The 21,478-nt window shown below is 39.4% G+C and overlaps 3 protein-coding genes across 3 annotated transcripts; all 3 read left to right on the top strand.

Moving 5' to 3' along the window:
* Nucleotides 1–808: 808 nt before the first annotated feature.
* Nucleotides 809–3,244, top strand: LOC139923600 (protocadherin alpha-C2-like). Its single transcript, XM_071914403.2, has one exon. The coding sequence runs from the start codon at nucleotides 809–811 to the stop codon at nucleotides 3,242–3,244; it is 2,436 nt and encodes an 811-aa protein (XP_071770504.2).
* Nucleotides 3,245–4,049: 805 nt separating this feature from the next.
* LOC139923601 (protocadherin alpha-C2-like) lies at nucleotides 4,050–6,476 on the top strand. The gene has a single exon (XM_078289008.1). The coding sequence runs from the start codon at nucleotides 4,050–4,052 to the stop codon at nucleotides 6,474–6,476; it is 2,427 nt and encodes an 808-aa protein (XP_078145134.1).
* Nucleotides 6,477–8,599: 2,123 nt separating this feature from the next.
* Nucleotides 8,600–18,840, top strand: LOC139923587 (protocadherin alpha-C2-like). Its single transcript, XM_078288927.1, has 2 exons — nucleotides 8,600–10,939; nucleotides 18,714–18,840. The coding sequence occupies exons 1-2, from the start codon at nucleotides 8,600–8,602 to the stop codon at nucleotides 18,744–18,746; spliced, it is 2,373 nt and encodes a 790-aa protein (XP_078145053.1). The 3' UTR covers nucleotides 18,747–18,840.
* Nucleotides 18,841–21,478: the final 2,638 nt, after the last annotated feature.

Genomic DNA, 21,478 nt, shown 5'->3' with positions numbered 1-21,478 from the left:
ATCTATTCACCATCTGATTTTTTCAGGTACCCTGAATTCATCTTCATTACGCACGATATTTAAGAATGAAAATATATGCGTAAACACTCGACACAGCATGGAGCAATAAAGGAAATGTGTTACAGGTGGTTTCCTCTAATATAAACAATCACGATGATTAGCTAGTACATTAATAAGCTATTAAATACACACGGACACAATCTCCTTTAGCCATGGTCTTTACGCACAGATATCCTTGCGTAAAACTCGCACAACACGAAAGAAATTAGTGTGATACATAATATAGTTTTCCATTGATCGCTTTTTATATAGAAGTGTGACAATAACCAAAAGGTATTTGAAAACAATTGCGAAAATACACGAGCAAAAATTGAAGGATTTAATTAAGACTAATGTGATTACCACGCACCAACTGCGAAAATCTAGGTTGGATATCACAAAAGAGGATACTAAAATACTAATTGTTAATTTTATTCTAATATGTTTTAATGATAATGACATCTCCACGTTTTTATTTAATCTTACGAAGATTTTAAATCTCTGATTATTTTGTAGAGGTGCAAAGGCTCATACAGGACTCTGCGTCGCTGCTCACCGTGAAAACATACTCAATAATGAGGTCATCGTTCTCACAGTTCATTGGAGGCAGGACATGGAGACGTATTACATGCACATCTCTCTTGGTCTCAGTATAATGAAACGTTTTCCTTTAAGGCCGTCGTTGGATTTCACAGTTTAACAAGAGGGCTGCTTGTTCCCGCACTAATAGCCTATCGAATTCACAAGCTTTACGCACAGATTCCTCTCAATGGCGCATCACATCCTTCGGTTTTCTTGGAGAGGGTACGTTTCTGTATTTCTTTTACTTTCTGCCACCATGAACAGGACATCTGCCGTTACCCATTATTCCGTTCCCGAAGAAATGGAGGGGGGCTCTGTTGTTGCCAATTTAGCAGCTGATTTGGGTTTAGATATAAAGACTCTAAAAAAAAGAAAAATGCGGATAGATGTGGTGGGCAATAAAAAATATCTAGACATCAACAAGGACACGGGAGAGCTCTATATTTTGGAAAACATAGATAGAGAGTTTTTGTGCCCCTTGAAAACAACTACGTCCTGCTTTCTTAAATTGGATGCTACGATTGAAAACCCAATACGAATGTTTAACATAGAGGTGGAAATCATGGATATTAATGATAATGCTCCACATTTTCGACGGGGCACGATGCATTTGGATATATCTGAATCAAGTTCAATTGGCGAGCGATTCTCGTTGAATAACGCTGTAGACCCGGATGTTGGAACAAATTCTGTGAAAAACTACCATCTGAGCTCAAGCGAACATTTTACCATAGAAATTCAGACCGGCAGAGATGGGTCAAAGTTTGCTGATTTGATTCTGAAAAACGTTTTGGATAGAGAGCAGCAGGCTGTTCATAATCTAATACTCACTGCTGTGGACGGCGGAGTCCCCACGCGCACCGGTACAGCCAGCATCATTGTCCGTGTGCTTGATATCAACGACAACGCCCCTACGTTTGACAAAGAAAGCTACAAAATAGATCTAATGGAAAATTCCCCTATTGGCAGTCTAGTAATTAAATTGAATGCCTCTGATTTAGATGAAGGGTCAAATTCAGATATGGTTTACTCATATAGTTTGTATACATCAGAGAAAACGCAAAACACGTTCACATTGAATCCGGATAATGGAGAAATAAGAGTGAAAGAAATGATCAATTATGAGGATTTCAAGATTTATGATATGGAGGTTATCGCCACTGATAAAGGGCCGAATTCCTTATCTGGGCAGTGTAAACTGACAATATTGGTGACAGATATGAATGACAATCACCCAGACATTTCCATCAAATCATTTCAAAGTCCTATAAGAGAGAATGCACCTGTAGACACAGTGATAGCAGTGGTTAGTGTCAGTGATAAAGATTCAGGTGATAATGGAATAGTTGATATTTATATTCCTGATAACGTGCCTTTCAAACTGAGAGAATCCTCAGATAATTATTTTGAATTGATTGTCTCAGAACCATTAGACCGTGAGAAGGTTCCAGAATATGACATCACTTTCACTGTTACAGACAGAGGTTCTCCCCCGTTGTCTGACAATGAAACTATGACTTTAGAACTACTGGATGTTAATGACAATGTTCCACAGTTCCCCCAGTCCTTCTATACTATCCGCGTCATGGAGAATAACGCACCTGGGGCTTTACTAAGTTCCCTCACTGCCTTCGACCCAGACCTCCATGAAAACCAGTATCTAGTTTATTTCATCCTAGAGAAGGAGATAGCCAACACCTCCATGTCCATGCTGTTCTCCATCAATCCAGAGAACGGTAATCTTTACGCACTAAAGACCTTTGACTATGAAATCGAGAAGGAGTTCCTTTTCCACATTGAGGCCAGAGACTCTGGTGTTCCTCCACTCAGCAGTAACGTGACCGTCCATGTCATCATTGTGGACCAGAACGACAACACTCCGGTCATAGTCTCTCCATGGCGCGCGCACGGCTCGGTGGTGGAGGAAAAGATCCCCAGATCCACCGATAAAGGCTCTCTGGTTGCCAAGGTGATAGCCATAGACACCGACTCGGTACAGAACTCTCGGATTACCTACCAGTTTCTACAGGTGACTGACGCCACCTTATTCAGTCTGGACCAATACAACGGAGAGATCCGGACTATGAGAATGTTCAGTTACAGAGATCCGCGTCACCAACGACTGGTTGTTGTTGCCAAGGACAACGGACAGCCTGCTCTCTCTGCTACAGTCACCCTCAAGCTGTCCACAGTGGAGACTGCCGTTAAGGCCTACTCTGACATGACGGAAGTGCCTCTGGAATATGACATCTTTTCAGACTTAAACCTTTATTTGGTCATCGGTCTGGGCTCGGTGTCATTTCTCCTCTTGATCACCATATTGGTCATCATCGTGCTGAAGTGTCAGAAACCCAAGCCCAGCAAAGCGGCTCCTCCCTGTAGGAACAGTGTGATCAGTGAGAGGAACTCCACCATCGCAGATTCAACCCTGGTCTCCAACGATGCCTACTGGTACAGTCTGTTTCTAGCGGAGACCAGGAAAGGAAAGCTGGTGGTTAGACAGCCTGTGCCAAAGGGCTCCAGGTACATCGTGTCCAGTTTACCAAGGAGCACAGGAATGACAGAGACTAGCGACTCAGCAGCCTCCACTCTGCAGGTGAGAGTGACCGGTGCTTTTACTTAGAATCTATTTGTTTTCAAAACATCATATTTTGTATAAATGGGCGTGTCTTTTCAACTTTTTAATTACTTGCATCTATTATCCATTTTCAATACATAATTTTGTAAAGTACCCATTTCCAAATAATGGACTAAATGAAGACCAATAATTCTTTGATCACAAGTCCACTTTGAAATTAGCTTCAATTTCCTATCACCCGTGCGTAAAATAGCAATGTGTTTCCTGTGAAAATAGAAATGAACTATTCTTTTGAAACACGTTCTAGTAAGACTCAATGTAATAAGGACTAATACATTGTTTTGAATGCCATAGTGCACCAGTTGAACAATACACATTTATCTATATTTTGCCGTAAATGGGGTTGATAGTTTTAAACTGAAACACAAGTCAACCATACTAAAGGTAAGAGTGTGTTACTTTTCAACACAACACGTTAACAATATATTTTCACACAACGCATTTCAGCACATCTGTGTTTAAAAGTAACATATGTGTTAATTGCCCCAAATAAGACACATAGATGGGTTTAAATTAAATCGTTTTAAAAGTGTTCGTGTGAACAATGATACCGTGCACAAAGCGTCGCTCCTCACCAGCAATATACACATTTTTGTGACGTAATGGTCGCCATGACAGTTCGACGAAAGAAGACGGAGCTGCCACAGTTCCCTCTTAAAGAATCAAGTGATTGCAATGTAATCAGTTGGGATATTTTAGTAAAGCAACGACATTTTGACTTCTGGATATCAACTCTAAACACCTCAAGATTTTTCATGACATCATACTCAGTGTAGACAAACCAGTAATAATGAATTTAAAATTCAGCCACCAGCTTTGGAGAAGGTATGTCTCTCTCTTTATTCTTTTCTGTGTAGCACTGCCCACGATATCTGCCGTTACACACTACTCGATTCCCGAAGAGATGGAGGAGGGATCGGTGGTTGCTAATCTTGCAGCGGATTTGGGTCTGGATGCGAAAGCCTTGGGTCCACGTAAAATGAGATTGGATGTTATCGCTAATAAGAGGTATCTTGAGATAAACAAAGACACGGGGGAGCTGTTCATTGCTGAAAAGATTGACCGAGAATATATATGCAACAGCAAGAATCCATCATGTTTTCTTAAAATGGATGTCACGATTGAAAATCCGATTCGACTGTTCAACATTGAAGTTGAGATAATGGACATTAATGACAATGCACCTCATTTCCGAAGGGACACAATGCATTTGGATATATCTGAATCAACCCCGTCAGGAGAGCGTTTCTCACTAACCAATGCTGTAGATCCCGATATTGGTTCAAACTCAGTTAAAACGTATCATATAAGTGAAAGTGAACACTTTGACATTGAAATTCAGACAGGGAGAGACGGGTCAAAATTTGCTGATTTAATTCTGAAAAAATCTTTAGATAGAGAGAAGCAGGCTCTTCATAAATTAATACTCACTGCTGTGGACGGCGGAGTCCCCACGCGCACCGGTACAGCCAACATCGTAGTTCGCGTACTTGATATCAACGACAACGCCCCTACGTTTCACACGGAAAACTTCAAAATAGATTTAATGGAAAACTCCCCTATTGGCAGTCTAGTAATTAAATTGAATGCCACTGACTTAGATGAAGGGTCAAATTCGGATATAGTTTATACGTATAGTTTGTATACATCAGAGAAAACGCAACACATGTTCACATTGAATCCGGATAATGGTGAAATCCGAGTGAAAGAAATGATCAATTATGAGGATTTCAAGATGTATGATATGGAGGTTATCGCCACTGATAAAGGGCCAAATTCCTTATCTGGGCAATGTAAACTGACAATATTGGTGACAGATATGAATGATAATCACCCAGAAATGTCCATCAAATCATTTCAAAGAACTGTAAAAGAAAATGCACCTGTAGACACAGTGATAGCAGTGGTTAGTGTTAACGATAAAGATTCAGGTGATAATGGAATAGTTGATATTTATATTCCTGATAATTTGCCTTTCAAACTGAGAGAATCCTCAGATAATTATTTTGAATTGATTGTTTCAGAACCATTAGACCGTGAGAAAGTTCCAGAATATGACATCACTTTCATTGTTACAGACAGAGGTTCTCCTCCGTTGTCTGATAATGAAACAATGACTTTAGAACTACTGGATGTTAATGACAATGTTCCACAGTTCCCTCAGTCCTTCTATACTATACGTGTAATGGAGAATAATGCACCTGGTGCCTTGCTAAGTTCCCTCACTGCGTTTGACCCAGACCTCCATGAAAACCAGTATCTAGTTTATTTCATCCTAGAGAAGGAGATAGCCAACACCTCCATGTCCATGCTGTTCTCCATCAATCCAGAGAACGGTAATCTTTACGCACTAAAGACCTTTGACTATGAGATCGAGAAGGAGTTCCTTTTCCACATTGAGGCCAGAGACTCTGGTGTTCCTCCACTCAGCAGTAACGTGACCGTCCATGTCATCATTGTGGACCAGAACGATAACACCCCGGTCATTGTCTCTCCATGGCGCGCGCACGGCTCGGTGGTGGAGGAAAAAATCCCCAGATCCACCGATAAAGGCTCTCTGGTTGCCAAGGTGATAGCCATAGACACCGACTCGGTACAGAACTCTCGGATTACCTACCAGTTTCTACAGGTGACTGACGCCACCTTATTCAGTCTGGACCAATACAACGGAGAGATCCGGACTATGAGAATGTTCAGCTACAGAGATCCGCGTCACCAACGACTGGTTGTTGTTGCCAAGGACAACGGACAGCCTGCACTCTCTGCTACAGTCACCATCAAGCTGTCCACAGTGGAGACTGCCGTTAAGGCCTACTCTGACATGACGGAAGTGCCTCTGGAATATGACATCTTTTCAGACTTAAACCTGTATTTGGTCATCGGTCTGGGCTCGGTGTCATTTCTCCTGTTGATCACCATTTTGGTCACCATCGTGCTGAAGTGTCAGAAACCCAAGCCCAGTAAAGCTGCTCCTCCCTGTAGGAACAGTGTGATCAGTGAGAGAAACTCCACCATCGCAGATTCCACTCTGGTCTCCAACGATGCCTACTGGTACAGTCTGTTTCTAGCGGAGACCAGGAAAGGAAAGCTGGTGGTTAGACAGCCTGTGCCAAAGGGCTCCAGGTACATCGTGTCCAGTTTGCCAAGGAGCACAGGAATGACAGAGACTAGCGACTCAGCAGCCTCCACTCTGCAGGTAAGGACAATCGTGTTCTGAAGAAAAATATGCAAGTGGTTCGCACGGATATCCTGAGCGAACATGGAAAGTCTTACATGTACTACTTAATTTAAAAAGTGACGAGAATCAACAAGTATATTAAGACTGTAACAAAATACTCGCGAGCAAAACCATTCTGCATTACGCATGGCGTGTACGCATGTATATCCATTCCTCAACATCTCATATGAGAGAATTAAGCAACAGTGTTACATGACGTTTTACACGCACAACACTTAATTTGAAAATTTACGATAACCAGCAAGTGTATTAAAACAGAGATAAAATACACACATACAATATCAGTCTCCATTTCGCACGTTGTTTACGCACGGATACCCATGCATAAAACCCGATGCAGCAAGAAGGAATTAACTGTTATGCATAAACCTTTACATGGACAGTATTTAATATAGTAGTGAGACCATTATCAGAAAATAAATTAAAATAATAGCAAACTGCACGTTGACAAAAACTGAAAATTGTAATTAGGGCTAATATGATTACAAACCACCTTCAGAATTTAGCAATATCGCTAGCCCAATATTGTTTGTTTTTATATTTTGTAATGAAAATTGTATCTTTAATCTTACCAAAAACTGGAATGTTTGTTTTTTAGCCAAGGCTCAATGAGTCGCTGCACAAATTGCTTAAGCACAATCAGTAATATGTGGCCATCTTCCCCGTGACACTTAATTGGAGGAAAGAAAGCGAGACATTTTATATGTACATCTTTGTTGGACTCGATATAATGGACGATTTTAATTAAAGACCTACGTTGGTTTCACCGTTAAAAAAGATGGCTGTTTGTTCACACGCCAATCTTCTACCCAGTGGCTTATCACATCCTCCACTTGTCTTGGAGAGGGTTTCAGTAATTGTTCTTCTTTCTACCAACATGACCACTGCATCTGCCGTTACCCGTTTTCTGTTCTCTATATACAACAAAGTGACCGCATGCACACATCATTGTATTTTAGTATCTTTACTGTTGGCTGCTTGCAATGCTAGGCGATTTAGAAACCCAATCTTATTCTAGTGTCGACTTATCTGAAGTCGCTCTGCATTAGAGAGTCAACTAAGGTCTAAGATGTAAAATGAATGGAACTGTATTGTCGACCTGAATGACAACATTACATCGTAAGCCTGCTTTAAACTAGTGTCGTGTTTAACATGATCAAAAGCAGGCATCACTTTAAATATGAGTAATTTTCACTTACGTTCTATATCTCTATTTATAAAACGTATTTTCTTCACAGTCTTCATTTCAGCATTTTCCCCAGGTACCTAAAATTAGTTTCCATTACGCACTGCGTTTAGGTAGGGATACACACGCGTAAAACTCGGTACCCATGAAGAAATTAAGCAGCTATGTTGAAGAAAGCTTTAAACCGAGACTACATGTGAGGAAAATCATCAAGTACGTTAAAAAAAGAACGACAAAACACACAAGCAACATCAATTTCAATTACGCGCGGCGTTTACGCACGGATATCTATGGCTAAAACTCGGCACAACATGGATGAACGAAACAACTGTTATAAAGAAAGCTTTACAATGATAGCATTTAATATATAAGTGTGTCAATTTCAGCAAGTATATTAAAACAATAGCAAAATACAAACAAGCAAAAACTGAAGAATATGGGCAAATATGATCACAACCACCAGCTGCGAAAACCTAGGTAAGAATTTACCAATGAAGCTTGCAAAACACTTGTTAATTCTGTTAGTATATATTCTAATGGAGATTGTACTCATACTCTTTTGAATCTTACCAAAAGTTGGAATGTTGTTTTTTTTGCCGGGATGCAAAGGCTTAGAAATGGCTCAGCGGGTCGCTGCTCACCGTGAAATCATAGCCAATGATGAGCTCATCGTCCTCGTGACACTTCATTGCAGGGAGGAAAGCGATACATATTATATGCACATCTCTCTCGGACTCAATATTATGAAACGTTTTACTTAAAAACCTGCATTGGTTTAACAAGAAAGAAAGCTTTTTGTTCACACGCTAGTGTTATATTCCAAAGCTTTACGCACGGATTCTACGCAATGGCTCATCACATCCTTCAGTTATCTTGGAGAGGGTATGTTATGGCATTTCTTATTCTTTCTGCCACCATGAACACATCACTTGCCGTTACCCATTATTCAATTCCAGAAGAAATGGAGGAAGGCTCTGTTGTTGCCAATTTAGCAGCTGATTTGGGATTAGATGTGAAGACTCTAAATAGAAGAAAAATGCGGATAGATGTGGTGGCCAATAAAAAATATCTTGACATCAACAAGGACACAGGAGAGCTCTACATTTTGGAAAACATGGATAGAGAGTTACTGTGTCCCTTGAAGACGGCTACGTCCTGCTTCCTTAAATTGGATGCCACGATCGAAAACCCGATACGAATGTTTAATATTGAGGTAGAAATCATGGATATTAATGATAATGCTCCACATTTTCGACGGGGCACGATGCATTTGGATATATCTGAATCAAGTTCCGTTGGAGAGCGATTCTCGTTGAATAACGCTGTAGACCCGGATGTTGGAACAAATTCTGTGAAAAACTACCATCTGAGCTCAAGCGAACATTTTACCATAGAAATTCAGACCGGGAGAGATGGGTCAAAGTTCGCTGATTTGATTCTGAAAAACGCTTTGGATAGAGAGAAGCAGGCTGTTCATAATCTAATACTCACTGCTGTGGACGGCGGAGTCCCCACGCGCACCGGCACAGCCAACATCATTGTTCGTGTGCTTGATATCAACGACAACGCCCCTACGTTTGACAAAGAAAGCTACAAAATAGATCTAATGGAAAATTCCCCTATTGGCAGTCTAGTAATTAAATTGAATGCCACTGATTTAGATGAAGGGTCAAATTCAGATATGGTTTACTCATATAGTTTGTATACATCAGAGAAAACGCAAAACACTTTCACATTGAATCCGGATAATGGAGAAATAAGAGTGAAAGAAATGATCAATTATGAGGATTTCAAGATTTATGATATGGAGGTTATCGCCACTGATAAAGGGCCAAATTCCTTATCTGGGCAGTGTAAACTGACAATATTGGTGACAGATATGAATGACAATCACCCAGAAATTTCCATCAAATCATTTCAAAGTCCTATAAGAGAGAATGCACCTGTAGACACAGTGATAGCAGTGGTTAGTGTCAGTGATAAAGATTCAGGTGATAATGGAATAGTTGATCTTCATATTCCTGATAATTTGCCTTTCAAACTGAGAGAATCCTCTGATAATTATTTTGAATTGATTATCTCAGAACCATTGGACCGTGAGAAGGTTCCAGAATATGACATCACTTTCACTGTTACAGATAGAGGTTCTCCTCTGTTGTCTGACAATGAAATTATGACTTTAGAACTACTGGATGTTAATGACAATGTTCCACAGTTCCCTCAGTCCTTCTATACTATCCGCGTCATGGAGAATAACGCACCTGGGGCCTTGTTAAGTTCTCTCACTGCATTTGATCCAGACCTCCATGAAAACCAGTATCTAGTTTATTTCATCCTAGAGAAGGAGATAGCCAACACCTCCATGTCCATGCTGTTCTCCATTAATCCAGAGAACGGTAATCTTTACGCACTAAAGACCTTTGACTATGAGATCGAGAAGGAGTTCCTTTTCCACATTGAGGCCAGAGACTCTGGTGTCCCTCCACTCAGCAGTAACGTGACCGTGCACATAATCATTGTGGACCAGAACGATAACACCCCGGTCATTGTCTCTCCATGGCGCGCGCACGGCTCGGTGGTGGAGGAAAAGATCCCCAGATCCACCGATAAAGGCTCTCTGGTTGCCAAGGTGATAGCCATAGACACCGACTCGGTACAGAACTCTCGGATTACCTACCAGTTTCTACAGGTGACTGACGCCACCTTATTCAGTCTGGACCAATACAACGGAGAGATCCGGACTATGAGAATGTTCAGCTACAGAGATCCGCGTCACCAACGACTGGTTGTTGTTGCCAAGGACAACGGGGAGCCTGCTCTCTCTGCTACAGTCACCATCAAGCTGTCCACAGTGGAGACTGCCATTAAGGCCTACTCTGACATGACAGAAGTTCCTCTGGAATATGACATCTTTTCAGACTTAAACCTGTATTTGGTCATCGGTCTGGGCTCGGTGTCATTTCTCCTGTTGATCACCATATTGGTCACCATCGTGCTGAAGTGTCAGAAACCCAAACCCAGTAAAGTGGCTCCTCCCTGTAGGAACAGTGTGATCAGTGAGAGAAACTCCACCATCGCAGATTCCACTCTGGTCTCCAACGATGCCTACTGGTACAGTCTGTTTCTAGCGGAGACCAGGAAAGGAAAGCTGGTGGTTAGACAGCCTGTGCCAAAGGGCTCCAGGTACATCGTGTCCAGTTTACCAAGGAGCACAGGAATGACAGAGACTAGCGACTCAGCAGCCTCCACTCTGCAGGTATGAGTGGCGTCCCTTTATCATCTCCTAATGTTTGTTTTTGATCTATGATGGACCTCCACCAAGTCAAATGGATTTTGTTAAAAAAAGGTTTTGATTTTGTTTAAATATGTGAATGAATATGGGACAGACATGAAAAGACATGCAATACCCTTATCAACCTTCAATGCAAGTAAACACAGCAACATCTACTGGTTGTGACCTACTATTCCCTACTGTTATTACAAAAAATACCTTGGTTCATTTTTTTGTTTCAGGTCTTTTGGAGACATAATTTGTAAAATTTGTGTATAATAGCTTGCTCTTTTGAGTAGTAGTTGATCAATATCCTCAGTCCTTCTTCGCAATTATCCAACATTTTTGAGGAACCCCCCCAAAGTAGTTTATAAATGCCTGCCAAAATGGTAGCAAAATCAGATATGCCTCCCATTAGAGGAGACATTTTCCTTGATTGCACCCTGGACGGTAGCTCTTGTTGTGGTTGTACTGTATTGTGAATCGTCTACATATGGGTCATGGAACAGGTGTTTCTAAATTGACCTGAAGAAGGTCCACCATGGGTTCAAATGTCTCATTTTGCAATAATAGTAGTATATTAGGAGACTAACTTTTGCGGGCTCTACTTCTACTTTTTACTGCTCTGCTGCTGGAATGATTTTCACTTAGCCCAGCACCCACTGGCAATGTGCGTATAACTACTCTTTCACAAGTAAAAATGTATATTTGAAACCTTGGTGTAGCACACGGCTCCTAATACTACTGGTAGTAGAGGTAATGCAGTAAATCAATAATTAGTTAGTAAAGCTTACAATTATACTGGACCAGAATCAGAGGATACCAGATTCGAACAGGAGGCAGAAAACGCTATTTGCAATATTCAATGACCACACAAGACAAAGAGCTATGAACTGGTACCTTGTATTGTTTGAAAATAAACAAAATAAAATAAATGACCATGGGTTCAGTATACAGTTAAATTCCACAAAGATACCTCAGTTTCAACTCAGCAACAAATTATTTCTTTTGTCACTCTTTCTTTGGTTTTGAACCACTGAGTTCTTTTCAACTACTTTTCTGTCTGACTGGGTGCACCCTAATATAGGTAATTCCAAACCTCAATTCTCAATATTTGGATCCAACATTAGGTAGGTAACAATATTAAAACAATACCCGGTTCAATATTATCACTTTACAACTCACTTCAACCTTACAATAGTTCACTATTCACTGTATCAGCAATAACAAAATCACTGTAACCAAGGCACAATAATACACCATATCAATAGTATAAATACTCAGTCCATTCACTTAAACCTGTGATGGTTACTACTCAGTCCTTCCGCAGGCACAGGGAATGTGTTTGAAGAAGAAGGAAGAAGGTAAATGTCTTTTCCAAGTCAAGTCAAAAAAAGGGGAAAGTCAGAGTCTGGGATTTGGGGTTGTGCAAGCGGGGCTGGGGGTTGAGTGTAAGAGTGGTGCTGGCCTTGTGCAGTTTATGATGTTTACCCTACCGCCGTGGCAGGAGAGGGGTAAGGTCGGCAGTTCTTGGCTCTGGCTCTTCAATTCAGGGACCTTCAATCCAGGGATCTAGAGGTCTCGTCTGGGTTGGCTCGCCATCAACTTCAAATCAACTCAAAAAACCTGACCTGCAGTCATTGACATGGCCAGAATTGTTCATTAATCAATTGCCTTTCAAATGCCTTTCTGATTTGTCAGGAATTGTTAATTCCTTTAACTTCAACAAAATATGTACATATAATGTAAATTGTACAATCAACATATTTTAAATAACCTTTACAGTAAATGAATTCCTGAATGAAGTGAAACTTAATTTCTATTTTAAATTAACATTGTATACATTTTTAAACTTAAAGCAAAACAATGTTACATGAATTACAAACTATATAGTGTAAACTTGACGCAATATTGTTATGTCTTCTATTCTTTTTAAATCAGATTCACTATACCAATGAAATAAAATACCTGACAAAACATGACTTATGTTGCTTCAGTATTAAACAGTTCAGTAGCTTTACCAGCCAGAGAAAACATTGAGCAATTAAACACTCCATATGTCACGTTTTTATATTCTTTCCAGTTGAGTTGTCAAACAGCTTTACTTTAGTTGAGCTCTACAACAGTTGGCTAATTGCACTGTTCATCACTTACTGCTAATTTTGTTAGCTCTAGGCCTATTCACTTGGACTCGCTAGCCTAGCCTAGCACCTCGTGGCGCAGCATTTATTTATTTATTTTTACCGCGACTCACCAATTCCGGAGTTCCTCTGTGTCACTCGGCAGTTTTCAGTGAGCAGGGCCTGTCACACACATACACCTACGAGCTACAACAAAGTACAGGCTGTTACCGTTCTGATTTGACAACGTTATATTGTGTTTTTACTGTTTTATCTAAGTTACATCTTTACCGTTCAGCAGCAGGTCCTCTCCCTACAGTGTCACCCAGCGTCTGACTAGCGTAAGCTGTCTAGCCTGCCTACGGTGCTGTGGACCTGCGTTCTGATTGGCTAAGGCACTTCCATGTTATTAACTCTTTGTGACCTGGGTTACATTGGACTCAATCCAATAAAACTAATTTATGAAAGAAATCATGATAAACTTTGGAACTTCGGACGTTTAGCTGATTCAGTAAAAATGTTTCAAAAATTGATTATGTTTTCAACTATTTTTTCAGTAACACTTAACTTTTTTAGTCCAGAAGGGAATTCATTCCCTTATAAATGCCTGCAGAAGGGAATTCATTCCCTTCTGCATTTATAAAAATGAAAAAAGCTAATATAATGAGAACATAAAAGGTCTTGGAAAACATATTTCTTATTTGAGTGCCACTTTCTCCACTGTCCTATAACTAAGTTTTTTATGTGGCTAAATTTAAATCCAACTTTAACTCTAACCCTAATCCTAATCTTAACCCTAATCTTTACCAAATTATTTTACGTGCCTAACCCTAACCCATTTCTTTCATATGCCTGTAATTAACCCTGACCTTAACCAAACTTGTTGACAGTCTGCCAACAGTCTATTTGAGGAAGTGCATTTCACAATCAATTTAAAGGTAGTTAGCATAAATTACATAGTTTGTTGAATACAGTTTGTTGAACATTTGTTGATAATCAACTGAAAATTCATAGCAGAGTCTGTTGTAACAATTCTTGTTGCTGATACACTGTTGAATATCTACTGATAAATTGTTGAGAGTCAACAGTGGACTGTTAAAATAAAGCGATACAATTTTTTCTAGTTGCTTTCTTCATTCCTGGTCAAAATTTTCAGTTTCAACCATTGTTTGCATAAGACAGCATAGAGTAATGACATGGGAATTTGGACCTAATACCCTGTGAATCAGATGACCAGAAATGGTTGTGTTTTTTTCTGTCACTGAGCACTGTGGTACATATCACACTGCAGAAGACATACAGTAGTTGCACCACTAAAAATGATTACACCTAAACAGATTAGATTAGATTAGAATGTGAGCAACTGCAACGAAACCCAATTTCCCCTTGGGGATCAATAAACTATTTCTGATTCTGATTCTGATTCTGATTAACTCTTACTTGCATGAACTCAATCTTTATTTCACCTTTCTTCTTTGAGTGGCAGAGCTTTTTGTGTGTGTCCTCATGTTCAGCTACTGGAGGTTTAAACAGGACATTCCAATAGCCTGAATAGTTCTCCTCTCTACTTCTTATCTTTCAATTACCCTTCATAGCATACTGGATAAGTCAAACATTTTTTATTACCCACATAAAAATCGCAATATAAAACACAAGGATAGGAAATGAGTTTAAAAAATATCAAACATTAAGACTTGCGAGTGTGATCAGAGTCCTTGATTGTAATCTGTGACCCCCTCCAAAATATAAATAAATAAAACAACAAAAATTCTAAGACCCTGTCTGATATCAGTGTACAGAGGCACACGTGACATCATTTTCACCATACTTCTGGTATTGTCTGTGTTTGTTATTGTATTGAAGATATGTTTTCAATCTCAGATTGAGTGACTGAGCTCTTGACACAGTGGCTGAGAGTTACATACCCTAACCCTAAAGTCTTTTAAACAACCACAAATGGTTTGTCTATGTTTGTAGTGTTTGTACATGGAGCTAATTCTACCTTTATTCAATGTTATAGGATCTGAAAGTTGAAATTTCTGTAAATAAGGTTAAATCAACAAGTCTGACTCTTTATGAATTCATACACTCATAATTCATGCACTCAAAAATCCATCTGGAGACCTTAAGTTCACAATTACAACCTTCACATTCAAACAGCTGAAAAGTCACACATGTCCACATTTCCATCTGAATATGGCATTACAAATTATGATTGAGAACAACAGAATGAGTAAATGAAGATAAGCTGTATGATATTCCTTTGTTCTATTCATTCTTTGAGAATCACATTCACCTCCATATTTTGACTGCAGTTCAGATTTGTGCCATTACTGGTATAAAATTATTGTTGTTTGTGCAGTAACAACTGCAATCACTAAAACCTTCCAACCGTCCCAGAAAATTACCAATCATGAAATGAGTCATAATTGGTTTAACTAACTTAAAAATTGATTTGAAAATTTGGTAACACTTTATTTGGATAGTCCCATGTTGATGCTCAACTAATCAGGTGACAAAAAGTAGATGTTCAACAAAGTGTTACTGCATCTCCACAGACTATGTAACCCTGACCTTAGCCTAACTCTAACCCCAACCCTAATCCTGACCCCATTTTTAAAACTAAACCCAACCTGACTCTATTTCTAACATTAACCACAACCCTGAGATTAACCCAGACATTGAATATCTATCTTCTTTCACACAATTATGAATATCACTTTAAACTCGGTAGACTTTTTAGTGACACATTATTGTCATTTGATAGGAAGTTGAGTATCAACATTGGGCTATCCAAATAAAGTGTGGCCAAAAATTTAGGCTTCAAACAAAAAACTTTTAACATCACATTCTTTTTATATTTACATTCATCAAGTAATTACATGTTCATTGAACTTTAAGTATATGTGTTTTAAACAAGTGTTTTAAAGCCTGTGCTATTTCAGTGGCATCCCTGCATGTATGTATAAAGTGTGAAGTGTTAAACAGTGCAAGTATAATATTATCAATTTTAAAGAAGTCCGTTCCCTTCACTCCCAGGTAATCCTTATGAAAGGCTCACATCATTTCCCTCTGTAAAGCAACAAACGGCTATTTATTGAAAATATTTCCCTGTAGTATTAAACAGCTGCAGTACCTGCTGCTAAAAATGTGCTATAATTTGTTTTAACTGGTTGATGTGATGATGTGTGATTTTGGCCTATGACCTATATAAAAGTGAACTGACTGTGGTTGCATTGCTATACTCAATGCCAGTGATAACAGAAAGGAGGCTGCAGCAAGGCAGAAATGTTACATGTGACACAAATCGTATGTTCTCAAACAGAAACCTTTTTAAATTGTTAAAATACACAAGAGACCTATAGGTTGAGAGCCTATGTTCATTTGATTAATGATCTGCTGGCTTCTCCTCATCTCGCTCCTGCTATTTGTTTTCAAATACACATGCTCCTTGCTACACAACCAACCATAGCCATGAACGCAGTAAATAGTCTGTCTGTGTATGAGCACCAGATCACAGCAGCAGAACCTGCATTGCTGTGGTGTAGAGCATTTCAGTGCTGCCACACCCCCCTTTGTGGTGCAGAGCCCTACTCCCCCCCTCATGTTGCGTCACTGAAGAGTGAAAGAGAGAGCAAAAAGACGTCTGGAGCATGGGAGAGTCAGGGCATTTGTTACGAGTTTGCTCAGCATCACTCAAGTGTATACAGTATTTGCAATGCAGAAAGCTGTACAGTTTTAACTGACCTATTTCTGCTTGTATCAGTTTTCTCTGTCAAGATTGTCCAAAGCGAGAGTTGGTACTACAATTTTCACAATATGCATAGGTCTAATGTCCATTTTTTTTGTTTATTAAGGGTTTCTGTAAAAACGGTAAGTATGGGCAGGAAGAACAAGGATTAAATAGTTAAATGTATGATTGGGCGTAACATTTTTGAACCCGCTCTTCAGAATGACGTACAATTTCTTCACAAACTGCCATATGTGGTATACAAGCTAATGCCACACTATTCATGCTTAGTCTGTAGTTTTTTTTCCCAAGATACATTTTAATGATAGTGCCATGACATATCACAATGAATTCTATGATCATTTTAACTGAATGGAGACAAAGTAGAGTCAATTTAATCATACGATACATACTCAAAGATTCCTTTTTGTGCTTGCAATGACCTGACCATTGAATTGCTTGTTTCTTTTCTCCCCACTCTAAAGTACCCTAAATGAGGGAAGTCCACTCTGCAGCTGGAGGTATGCAGGAGTCTCACTCCCCCGCCCTGGATCCCCTTTATGAATGATGTTACAGAACTGAGTGTTTGAACTGTTTTTGTGTTTGTTTTGTTCTCAGTGGATTATTATTTTTTTGTCTCTTTTTTTCCTCTTAGAGAAGGAGATTTTTTTTTTAAATTCCAAATGGCCACTCAATTGACATCAAATGTGGTTTGCTAAATCTCCTGTCTTAGCCTCTTCATGCCCACATTTAGTTAGTCTTACTCTCGTATTACAGACTCATCCTCAAAGCCCACTGCAAATGGGTCTGTCCAATCTGATAATGAATGTAATAGTCTGTTGCTACTGCTGTGCAGTTATAAAGGGGATACTTGCATTAGGTGCTATTGTTCTTCTGTTCTGTTTCTTTCTCTCCCCAAACATTTCAGCAGAGCCTCTAATGGATAATTCTAATGACCTCGCTTGACCCCAGGGGACAAAGACATTCAGCCATAATAATCATAATAATACTGATGATAATAATGATAATCTATGGTCTGTTTGGCAGAGAATCAAGCAAAAGTGGTAATCCAGATTAAGGGGCGTTAATAAGGTATACCCTTCCTAGTAATTGCCTTTGGCAATGAAACACAAACTGTCACACTTGACTGCAGCCAACCCCTGAACCACACTCCTGTCCCTGGGCTCGTAGAATAATCATGAAACACAAAATAAAACCAAGATGTTCTAACCCAAAGCTCATTGATCACAGTTTTTGAAAACTCAATGATGCACCTAACAGTGTTGCCACTCCCTGGCTTTGTTTTTTCACAATCTGGCATTTGCTGTAACACACTTGTAAGGAATGTACTGATAGATCTGTGCTGTTTTAATTCAATCACTGTGCTCTCAAAAGGGTCAAGTGCATGTGAAAATTAATCTTTGTACATCCCCTACTGACCCATCACTAATACAGATCAGGAGTATATCATATTTCCGAATGCTTGTAAGTGGGATTGGACTGTTCTGTTTTTGTGTGATTGGATTGTTTAGAATTGTGATTGGATTGAATGTTAAAATGTTACTGAGTTCACAGGATGACTCTTTTGAATTCCTGTTTGCTACAGTGTGAATTGTGACCCAATTCTTTGTGCAGGGGAGACGCAAAGTGAAACCAATCACCCAGTTACTTAGCAACCACTCTCCCTCACATAATCTTGGAGCATGGTATTCATTGATAGACCCGCCACCTCACCACTACATGTCCAAAGGCCTGCCCAGCCCCCCACCCACTCTGTCCTTCTGCCTGAAGCCCCTGTCTGAGTGACAGATCTCGGCTGCATGAGATATGTCAGAATCTGGCCAATCACAAGGCTATCAATGTTCTGGATCTCTCTCACATTTGTCTAATTCTCTTTTCTTATTGGCAGGCATCTACCACCAGCAGTAGCAGCTCCACGTAAGGCCCCGCCTCCAGCTATCCAGAGGAATGATGCCAGGAGGTACCCTTGACAGAGGAAAGGAGAAACCGCAGCGCATAAACTCCTATGCCCAATTGCCAAACCCTTCACTGACCCTCAGTCTCCTCCCTGTTAGTCCTAATGTGCAACTGTCATGCTTTAGGACCAAAAGCCACTATGGCGACTCCCTAACACAAGCCCCCCCCCATCCCTCACCCTGTTTCACACCGGTCTTTCTATAAGCACATGCTAAACCAATCAACATAGCCTTTCTGTCCATCAACACGCATGATAAGACTGCATGGCTACAACCATCACTCCAGGACTTTAATATTAAAAAAAAACACATTCGAGAGGAGACACTTGTGGAGAAGCAGACTGTACAGGAAATTGCATCAATGGATATTCAAAGAAGCCACAACATGGACGAATGGAGTGGACATTGGAATGTTGAAATGCCTTCAAGAGACTGTTTCCCCTCTCTAAAAAAAAGTAGAAATTAATCTTGGATGTTATGCTTTTATAACCTCTGTACTTGTCTTGCTCTGTAAGAGCATTGATGTGGAATACATAATTGAACTAAGAGAAGTGAAACAGCAAATAGCACAAGAATCACCTAAATGTCAGAAAAGCATCAAACAAGGATTTGAAAGTATAGGACAAAAGGGAGTCAGTGTTTTGTAAATGTGCTAGCCTTTAGTAGTTTTATGTTTTGTACTTGACTTTGTGCTTTATGGGTGGACCAGGCCTAAATGTGTGAGCGAGAGTGTAAGCAGATTGAAATCCATTAACCAATTCATCAAACAACAGAGTGAGGCCTTTAATCATTATGTATTTGCCTTTCAGTTTTTTTATGCATGGAATATTCAAAGTGCTTTGATAGTTTTACGTATTTTATGACATTGAGCAATCCATTGTCTCTAGCTAGGCCTCGCTGTTATGTGACAAGATGGAAGATAACTTTTAATGGGACCACAACGAAGAACTGAAGCAACACAATGCACTTCAGCATTAAGCCTCAGGTCTTGAGAAAGAGACAACTGTTCTGTAACCTTTCATTTCTTTCCTAGTTTCTAGGCAAGATGTATGGCTGGCAGCAGTGGCACAATTTTATGAATTCAGAGACTTTAAACCTACAGTGTGTTTGAATGTTTCGTCCATGTTGACACCACTGTCTTGTCTGAGGAACATAACACCAATTGTTAACAGATTTCATTAACTTTGCCAAATTCAGTGTGCTGCAGTTAGTCTGGCAGGATAAAATGAACACAATTGAAAACAGTGAGTCTTTCAGAGTGGATTAAGTGATGTTTTCTTATAACTATAGCCATCCAATATGACAATGTACTTACTTTTAATGCCAAACTATGGGTGTTCTTGAATATCAAAATCTTCTGAGATTATGTAACAAGTTGAAAACTCAGAACTGAAGAGTAGAGTCAAGCAAATTAAATATTGAAGGCCTTATGTTTGCTTTACAATATTGAAAAACATAATTGTGTTTGATTTCACTGAATGAAAGTTATGCTTATTTACAATGTGTAACTGATTACTGTATGTATCTGCATAGTTATGGATACAGATATAACTGATTTATGTATATATGTATATCTGTATCTATAAATATGTCTTTCCTTTTTGATGCCAATGCTTTATTCTCGAAGTGAACAAAAACATTGGAACAGCTGTGCAATCAAATTTATGGGCCAAGTCTGTGTAAAAGTAAGATAATCAGAAATCATGTAGCCAAAATTTTTAGCATCAACTCACATTGCATTCATTGTATAAAGTTGTAATGTGTTAAAGGCAAGCATATAAGTGCTTTTGTAAAGTGAGTTTTGATGGTGCAATATGTAGTAACTTGTGTAGTGTGAGTATATTGTATGCTATGCTGATCTGTTAAATATGAAAGCATTGTAGAACATTACACTTAATGATGAACTACTGAATCTCAGAGTTTTGTGTCAATAGGCATAACATTCCTTCACTTTTGGGACAAGCTGCATTATCTTAAGGTAGTTTTAGGTCTCGGCTAGTCTAACAAGTCAATCAACCATCCAGTGGATCTAGTCCAAGTGAGCGGAATAAAAGTGCTGATATCCTAATGGACGCGATTAAGTCAAGTAAAATCTCCACTGACAATGTACTGAAATTCTCTGGTGAATGTTTAGCTCATTTTATTGTAGACTGCGGCTGCCCCACCTTGGTTGATTAGTCAACTAGCTGGTTGTTTAGTTGTTAGACTTTCAGTCCACTAAGACCTTTTTAGTTTGTCAGTTTTAAACATTTCTTTGACTTACTTCCTTAAAATAACAGGTACTTTTTCTGGCATCAGAACAGTATTAGTCCATAGGTATTGTTCTCTTTTCAGAAACACTTGATCTCAAAGTCAGTGTGCTTGATTGTATGTATTTGTATTGGGACAATAATATGGGAGAAGCAATTCTGCAGATTTGTTGATTAGACTAGTCAATTGGTTGATAAAATCCAGTTACTTAATTGACCATTAGTTGACGTAGAACTTAGAGTAAAGGAAAGCTCTACTGCAGGTTTACATTATCAAATAATGGAGAAGGCTTTATGATGACCCAGATCATCATTTCTTTTTGTAGTTGCTCAAGAGTGGAATTGTGCCCTGGAATTACGCCCAACACAGAGACGTCTACAGGTTGAGGTTGACTGAAACTCAAGATAGGCATTAAAATGCCAAATGATCATGTCAAATCAAATGATAA

This window comes from Centroberyx gerrardi, chromosome 16, assembly GCF_048128805.1.
Source record: "Centroberyx gerrardi isolate f3 chromosome 16, fCenGer3.hap1.cur.20231027, whole genome shotgun sequence".
Lineage (NCBI taxonomy): Eukaryota > Metazoa > Chordata > Actinopteri > Beryciformes > Berycidae > Centroberyx > Centroberyx gerrardi.
This window is presented reverse-complemented; position numbering and strand designations above follow the sequence as displayed.